General features: G+C 44.2%; 2 protein-coding genes and 1 non-coding gene across 3 annotated transcripts; 1 reads left to right on the top strand and 2 right to left on the bottom strand.

Annotated features, from left to right (window-relative positions):
* Nucleotides 1–953: 953 nt before the first annotated feature.
* ColSpa_05041 (fatty acyl-CoA reductase 2) lies at nt 954–2,170 on the top strand (the record flags this gene model as incomplete). Its single annotated transcript, XM_049271253.1, has 2 exons — nt 954–1,577; nt 1,715–2,170. The coding sequence occupies 2 exons, from the start codon at nt 954–956 to the stop codon at nt 2,168–2,170; spliced, it is 1,080 nt and encodes a 359-aa protein (XP_049127210.1).
* A 513-nt stretch (nt 2,171–2,683) lies between these two features.
* ColSpa_05040 (peptide-N4-(N-acetyl-beta-glucosaminyl)asparagine amidase A) lies at nt 2,684–4,423 on the bottom strand (the record flags this gene model as incomplete). Its single annotated transcript, XM_049271252.1, has 1 exon — nt 2,684–4,423. The coding sequence occupies one exon, from the start codon at nt 4,421–4,423 to the stop codon at nt 2,684–2,686; it is 1,740 nt and encodes a 579-aa protein (XP_049127209.1).
* Nucleotides 4,424–5,560: 1,137 nt separating this feature from the next.
* Nucleotides 5,561–5,641, bottom strand: ColSpa_tRNA_132. Its single transcript is given in 2 exon segments — nt 5,561–5,595; nt 5,606–5,641. It is a non-coding gene; the product is annotated as a tRNA-Gly (tRNA).
* Nucleotides 5,642–7,995: the final 2,354 nt, after the last annotated feature.

Genomic DNA, 7,995 nt, shown 5'->3' with positions numbered 1-7,995 from the left:
ACACATGCTGCCAATGGAAACTCTCTCAAGGCATGCAGCCATCAGCTTGCAGTGGAAGACCCACCGCATAGCCTGTTGATAGCCTGTTTAGAAAACGCTCGACAGCGTCCACACAGGAAGCAGCACGTAAAAGCGGCCCCTAACAACTCTACTTGGCCATTTTAGTACACCACTTTGAGATCCTACTCCACCTGAAGGTGGTCACGTACAAAATACTCTCCATCCTCGCTTATTTAGTGTGCAGTTGGAGGATGAAGTAGCAGAGCTCTCTCTGGTATTTTGGGACCAAGGCGAGAACATGATGAGTAAAAGCAGCCGCTGAGAAGCGACTGCTAGTCAGCAACCACAACGCCTGCCGCCTTGAATGGCCTGCGCTGTGGGAGCAAGCTAATGAGGAGAGTCACATGAGGGCTCAAACTCGCGGTTTTGGGGACTCTGCTTGCCGATAGATTTAGGGCCAATTCGCTAGTCTAAATCAAATATGCCTCACAAACAAGTCTGTCTGTTTAGAAATAGAGTCCAACTAACTAGGGCCCAATCTGGTACATAGTAGAATGATTAGTAGGAAGCAAATGAGTGGTGTTCGAGCATAAAGTACTGGCAGTCAGTAGGCTGTTTCGACTCCCCCATTCCTCGGCTACAGAGAGGAGGTGGTAAGACATTAATTGCGGCATATGGCGAACTTCACCAATGGGCACGAAGAAGAGTATATGAGCCCCTTGGACGCCACCGTACTGTCTTACAAGTTGGCTCTTGGCAAAGCTTTAAACTGCCATTATCGAGCCGAACAGGCTCAAATTACATTGAAATACGAAGCTTGTCGGAGGTCCAGCAGTACTTAGCTGGGCCGTTTCCTGCACATGCGTCCTGGACATACCAGGCTGAACCTGACTACAGTTGTGATAGTACTCTGGCTTTTAGCTTTCATTTCCGCGGCGAGACTTCGGTCAAATATGGACTTCTTTCGAGACCAAGTAGTACTCCTCACGGGAGCGACCGGAGGGCTAGGTGGCTGCCTCTTGTACAAGCTCGTCGTTGTCCTTCGAGTACCCAAGATCTACGTGGTGATACGAAAGACGCCCGAAAAGGCCATTCAAGCATGGGCCAAGACAATGCAAAATCACGTTGACGAGATCATGCACACAGGCAGCGTCAAGTTCATATATGGGGATATTACCACCCGGAAGTACGGTATAGCGGACCACGACGTGCGAGCTATGGAGAACGATGTTACTATCGTTATCAATGCAGCCGCGAACATCAGTCTGCGCCTTCCATTGCGCCAAGTCGTTCAAGAGAATTGTCTTTCAGCCCTCGATTTGGGAGAAATGGCAATGAGGTTCACCAAGCTCATCAGCTTTGTTCAGCTCTCAAGTGCTTACGCCCTAAGTGATCTCCCGGACGGCCCCATGGAGGAGAAATTGTACCTAGTCGACGATGCGGACCAACTCCTGGAGGACATCATTTCGGGCAAGACTGACAACTGGGCTGGCTTTGCTTGGCCGTATGCCAAGTCCAAAAGGCTCATGGAGTGTCTGATGGATCAAAAGCTGGCGCATCGACTACCTCTCCTCATAGTTCGCCCAACTGGTATTGCGCCTGCGATAAGAGAACCATTTGAGCTATATCTCCCCAACGCCTCTTGCCCGCTCAATACCTTCTACTCTCGAATGATGTACCCAACGGGAGGTTCCGCGCTCTTCCACGCCCCGAGGGTTATACGTCGGGCAAGAACATCGTGGACGAGATACCCGTTGACCTAGTCTCCAACATCATTCTCCAGCACGTCTCACGTGGGACTCGTGGTGTAGTGCACACGTCCTCGCAATGCTACATCCCTAGGACATTCGACGACTATCTGAACGACCTGGAGCGCTATGTCCCTGACGACTGGAAGCCCAAGATGGCCCGCCCTGTCTTCACCACCGACCGCACTGCCCGGCAATGCCGCGTGGCCGAGTTTTATGTCATCAAGTCACGGAACTGGCTGGTGCGAGCGGACCGGTCTCGAGATCTCGAACAGGGCGGCCCACTTGGTCTGCACTTCGGCGACCACAATATTCAGGCCTTCACAGAGAAGCGGGTGAGACGCATTTTCACCGAGACGAAGGAGCTACTAGAGATGAAGGAGAAGCGCGCCAAGGGCCAGCAGCTGGAGACCAAATTGTAGTGGACGTTGAGCATCAGATTCCAAGTAAAATGGCGGCATGAGTAGGCACTCTCTGTGGTAAATCTCCCCAAGAGGAGAGTCAACCTCATGTGTAGTCGGATGACCTCGCCTATCATTTGTCTATTGGCTATCTACCTTTTATATCTAATGCTCCTCTTTATTGCCTATTTCGCTGTCTGCCTATGTTTCTCTATGGCATTATTATGCTATTCACGCAGTGTCTATTGCAGCCCATTCATCCTTTTAGCTTCTTAATAAGCGCTAGAGATGCTGGATCAGTGCGAACGGGGCAAACAAAGATTGCAAGATGAGCACGAGTTGAGCAGGGTGAGTCGAGGTGAGCCGGGCTGCACCTAGATCTTAGAAGAACATCATTCAGCGGCCTGTAAGTATCTGGATTGTCGCAGGTTTGATACAATCATAGCCCGCCATCAATGTGTGCTCTTATATTCGAATTAAGTCGGTCCTCCGAAGTACCGTAAAATCAAGTGGCCAAAGCCTTCGGAGTTCCTATTACATGACCTTTCCCGCGACGACCTCCTTGTCAGCCACAACGCTGTTATTGTACGCCGTCACATCCCGGAAGTACAACTCCGTTCCTGGTTTCTCGTATGTACCCTTGCCAGTAAGTCCACTGAGTCGGAAAATTTGGTGCGTCCGCCCTGCTCCTGACGTGACCGTGTTGTCTGCATATCGGGAATAGTTTGCTGTTCCATTCCTGTCCGTGTCGATTACGCTGGCGACCCACTTCGGCTCCCCATCTTGGAAAGCTTCAAGACCCGTCGGATAGACAGTGTTTCCCTGGACTTGGAGCTTCAGCCCTTGATCAAGCTGAGCCCAGAGCGTCAGGTTGCCTTCTGGGAGATACGATGTCGTGGTGTTGCAGTATAAGGGGTACGAAAAGGTCGTCTGGTAACTCCAACCAGAACTCTTTGAAGTTTCCTTGCCGATTGTCGAGAACGTGTTGATGCCGCCGTAGCCATTAGCATAAAGACCTCCCACGTTTGAGTACGACAGAGTCTGGCTCCATTTTGCCGTGCCGTTACACTTTTGCGTGCTCACTTGCGAGGTGATGGAAAAGTCTCTTTTCACTGTGAGATCATAATCAAGCGTTGAGTTGAAACCGGTTGCGTTCTGCTTGATGGTCTGGGAGAATCCGATGGTTGGGTCCTGGCCTTTGGTGACCCCGACGACACCTGTCGTGACGCTGCCTTCGTCATCGAGCCACAGGAACACCTTGCCAACAAGATACCAGCTACTTTCCGTGGTGTTCGAGAGGCTCGCGCTCGATTCCCCATCGTCAACGAGTCCGATTACTTTGATGCTGAAGGTATGGTTTTTGCCGTCACACAGGAGTGGCAACCATGGACTGATATCAATCTCGTGGTCGCGTAGATCGAATGCATCGATGCCCACAATTGGCCGATGCAGCTGCGGGACTACTCCGCCGGTGAAAATGACCGGATAGGGCCAGTGCACGCCGGCCAGCTGCCCATCGATCAGGACCTGGACTTCCCGGAACGGGGAGTATCCCGGATACGTGCCGACGTCGGGCTCGAAAGCATTGCCGGCAGATTGTGGCACGTTGCTCCACCAGAACTCCTCGTTGCCCTGTCCCTTGACGGATAAAGAGAAGACGGCTCGGTTCACGTTCTGGGGGAACTGGAGAGAGATGCTGGCATCTTCCTCGGGATACGTCCAGAAGCTGGCGGTGACGGGGCTCTTCAGCGCCGAGACTGGTAGAATGAGATCTGCAGGTGACTGGCCTCCGCTCTGGACGGGGCTTTTGAAAAAAGTGGCCGTGAGAGTGGAGTTCAAGAGGCCTGTATAGACGTCTGTGATCACGTTGTCAAGTTGGAAGATGAGAGTCTGTGGTTGCTTCCAGAGTGACAGGTAAGGTGTCACATCCTTCATCCAGGTCCAGGTGATGCCGTACGACGTGGGTTCGGCGGTAGACGTAGCAAATATATTGATGTCGCCCAGGTACACACTGCCCCAACGGTCGAACTGTCTACCCTTGACCTCCACAGTAAAATTGATCACGACGTGGTCGAAGTCGAAGTCTGGTGGTGTGTAACTACCAACAAATGGAGTTCCATAGCTGTTCGCAAACTGATGATCCATCAAAGTCACCGTAACTGCCTCAGCAGCAGAATCGGACGGTAGGAGCACCGGCTCGGCAACCTGGAACGTATCCAACAACGGTGTCGTCGTGGCTGAGGGCGACGATGAGGTGCTTGCCGCAGTATCCATGTCATTTGCGAGCCGTCCCATATGCGCCAAGAGATGCTCCTTTCTGGCACTTCGCATGTCCAGACGTTGGTATTGCGCGGCATGTTGGACTTGGAGTTGACTGCCACAAACAAAGGTTGCAAGAGATCCGACCGCAAGGGCCCTCAACCAACCCCGCCCGACTGGCTGCCAGTTTCCCGTAAACACCATTACCGTTCAGTTCAATGTCAGTGAAGACGATCTCGAGATTCTGCACTGTACCGAGTGGAGAGTGACGGAAGAAGGGACACGGGAAGTGGGACGGTTGTTGTTTATGAGGGAGCTATCGTTGTACGGCTGTCCGGCACCTGGCGGGATGGTATTCCGGTGGGGCCAGTGCACCTAAAGCGGCAGGTGACAGTGGCCGTGATAGGATCGTCATAGCGTCACGACATGGGTGATGGGGGAAGATAAGATGAACTAGGTATGATGCCAAAGCCATTGCGAAAGTACCACAGGCTGCAGGTTATCATCTTAGTAATAGGCAACGGAGTTGAGAAAACATGCTAAGATATCTTATCTCACTACTGCCGGTTTTGATGGTTAAAACTACGAAATAACCATAGTACATACAATGTACGCCTATTCACAGTGATCAGAACAAAGCAAATAATGGCACAAAGAGCTCGAATCAAACACAATAGGGGAAGCGAAACAGATCGTGCCGGCACCTGTTCGGATTTTCGTAGATAGGACTTCAGATCAACGAATGACAATTGGCGGCTGCGATTAGTTGACATTGTACGTTTATGGTATAGCCAGTCAATCAATGCACGCCCCTGATCTCCGGAACATTGAGGAATGTTGCACTCTATTAAACGATGCTTCCTCAGGTATGCAGACATGCGAATACATACATACATACATACACACACACACAAGAACTTATAAGCGAGTTGCTAGCGTACTTTGAGATAAGAAATCGTCATCCACTTTCAATGAGAACAATTCGTTTAGTTGCCTTCTCCTATACGACTCTTCGCATTTTCCATCAGCAAAGCCAAAAGCGGTGCACAGGCGAGATCGCCGCAGCCGTGACACGTAGATAAATACAGGGCGCAAAAGAACATCGCTAACAGGCTTTGCCTCCACTTGTGCCAGCTCGACAAACAAAACAATTGCGCCGAGGGGGAATCGAACCCCCGGCTCCCCGACGCTGCTTGATGGCAACGGAGAATTTTACCACTAAACCATCGGCGCTGATAATGCTCATTATTGGATGAAGAAGCCATCTGAATCAAGGGCTAATGACGTGTGTGCAGTTGTGGATCGTCTAAGGTTGAGGGGGATGTTCCCATCAGGGGGATGGATCTCGATGCCATTGAAATCCGGGCGCAGAAATAGTGTCATTGAAGAGTAGAGCAATAGAGGCCACATAGAATATTCAAAGTCTTCTGGGATATCAAGTTTGGTTCTGTAATCCACATGCCAAGCCACCCGGTAACCTAATCCCGGCCTGAATGCCAGTCTGCTTTTGCTGCAACGCGATCGGATCCTTAGCCAGTCGCTTCGCCTGCACCACCAACAAACTCACCTTGACGACACCAATTCTCTTGGCTTTCGAGATGACTTCAGCAGTGTTTTTACCCCAGTGTCTTTCGTGGGTCGGTCACAGACGAGTCTTCCAGGCTGTTCTGGCCGTCGTGCTGAACTTTGTCGACTCCTATACGTCTGGTGTCTCGTAAGTTGTTTGTCTTTTCGAGGAGTGTCGAGTCAATACGCCGCAACAGCTGAGACATGCTTGGCTTCATCAAAGACGCTGGACATGAGATTGGGGAAGTCACCACTCGTAATTGGGTCACCTCGGGTCAACGGTCTTGCTAATATCAGCTATGTAATTCCGGAAAACGGGGTTTATTAGGCAGTCACACCGCTTGAATGCTTGAATGATGAACATGATGATAGGATATGATGGGTTGAAGACAGAGGGGTCCAGCCCTCGAAGGTGCCGCCCTGGGACGGGGCTCTATCGTCCGTTGGCGCAGGCGTCGCTATTGCTGCCGTAATCGACATGATGGGCTTCCTAGGGCGTGATCAATGACTGCGGTAAGAACTGAAATGTGCAATAAGAATTTCAAATGTGCAATAACACTAGCCACAAGTACCCTCTGAACTCAAATTGTGTCGCACTAGGCCTAAAACAGGAGGGTATATCATGATTATAGTTCTAGATTATAGAACTTTACGTTATTACACATTTACTATATATCTTAGTAAAAAGAGACTTTATATAGTATAAATTATTAGTTATTTTTTATTTTCTTATATAAATTCTTATTATATTTAAAACTTATATTAATATTACTATAGTTATTATTATACTTTAAAAATTACCTTTTTATTACTTATTACTATAATTAATTACTATAAATAATTTATTATAAAATTTAATTATTTTATTATAATAGTTATATTTAGTACTATTATAATAAAATATTAAACTAATAAAAATAAAAATAAAAAAAAAGTTATTAATAATAATAGTACTATAACTATATATTAAATATATTAAAAGCTTTTTTTTAGTTTAAATTACTATTTTTTATATTTTTTTTATTTTGATAAATAATAATTTTAAATATTATTAAAATAATTTATAAATAATATACTTTTATAGTTATTTTAAAATCTTTTTATTAAATAAAAAGTACTTATTTATTTATTTATTTTATTTTATAATAATAATTTTAGCTAATAGGCTATTATTTACTTTTTTTATATTAATTAATTAATTATATCTTTAATTTAAAATAAAGTTTTATTATACTTTATAAAGCTTTATAAAGTATATATTATTTCTTATAAAAAAGCTAAAGTCTTAAAAGAAATTAAAGGTAATAAAAAACTAAATAAATACTTTATTAGTTATATTAAAGTAATTAATAATATACTTATTAGTATATATATTCTTACTACTACTTAAAAAAAATAGTATAATTAAAAAAAAATAGTTTTTTAAAATATCTTTATTATTATTTATTTCAATAATAGCTTTTTATTTATATTTATTAAAGTTAAAGAGTTAATTTATAATATTAGTTTAATTAATTTTATAAATATTAAAGGGTTTAAAGTCCTTAAAGGCTAGTATTTCTTAAAGGATATAAGGTTTAGTACTTAGAATAGTATTATTATTCCTTATTTAAAAACCTATTACTATTTATAAGATTTTAAAGATATAAATAAACTACTAGAAATAGCTTAAGAGTTATATAATCTTTAATATAGTTATTTTTAAATAATTATTAAATAGGTATTTAGTTACTTAAAATAAAAGTAGAAAATAATTACCTCTTTAGTCTTAAAGTATAGCTTAAATATATAAATATAAATTATTTATATAATAATAAGCCTATATAACTTTTTATTTTATTATACTAAAAATAAAAGGTATAATAGTAATATAAAAAATTAGCTTAATATAAATAAAGTTAATAAAAAGATTAATAAGTAGTATTTAGGTTAAAGTATAAAACAAATTTATAAAAAGATAACTAAAATAATATAAGAATAGTAATAGGTATAAAAGAAGTAAGAATTATTATAACTAATTA

Source organism: Colletotrichum spaethianum, assembly GCF_022836535.1.
Source record: "Colletotrichum spaethianum MAFF 239500 DNA, contig11, whole genome shotgun sequence".
Lineage (NCBI taxonomy): Eukaryota > Fungi > Ascomycota > Sordariomycetes > Glomerellales > Glomerellaceae > Colletotrichum > Colletotrichum spaethianum.
The sequence above is the reverse complement of the archived record's forward strand: the minus strand, read 5'-3'. Positions and strand labels throughout refer to the sequence as shown.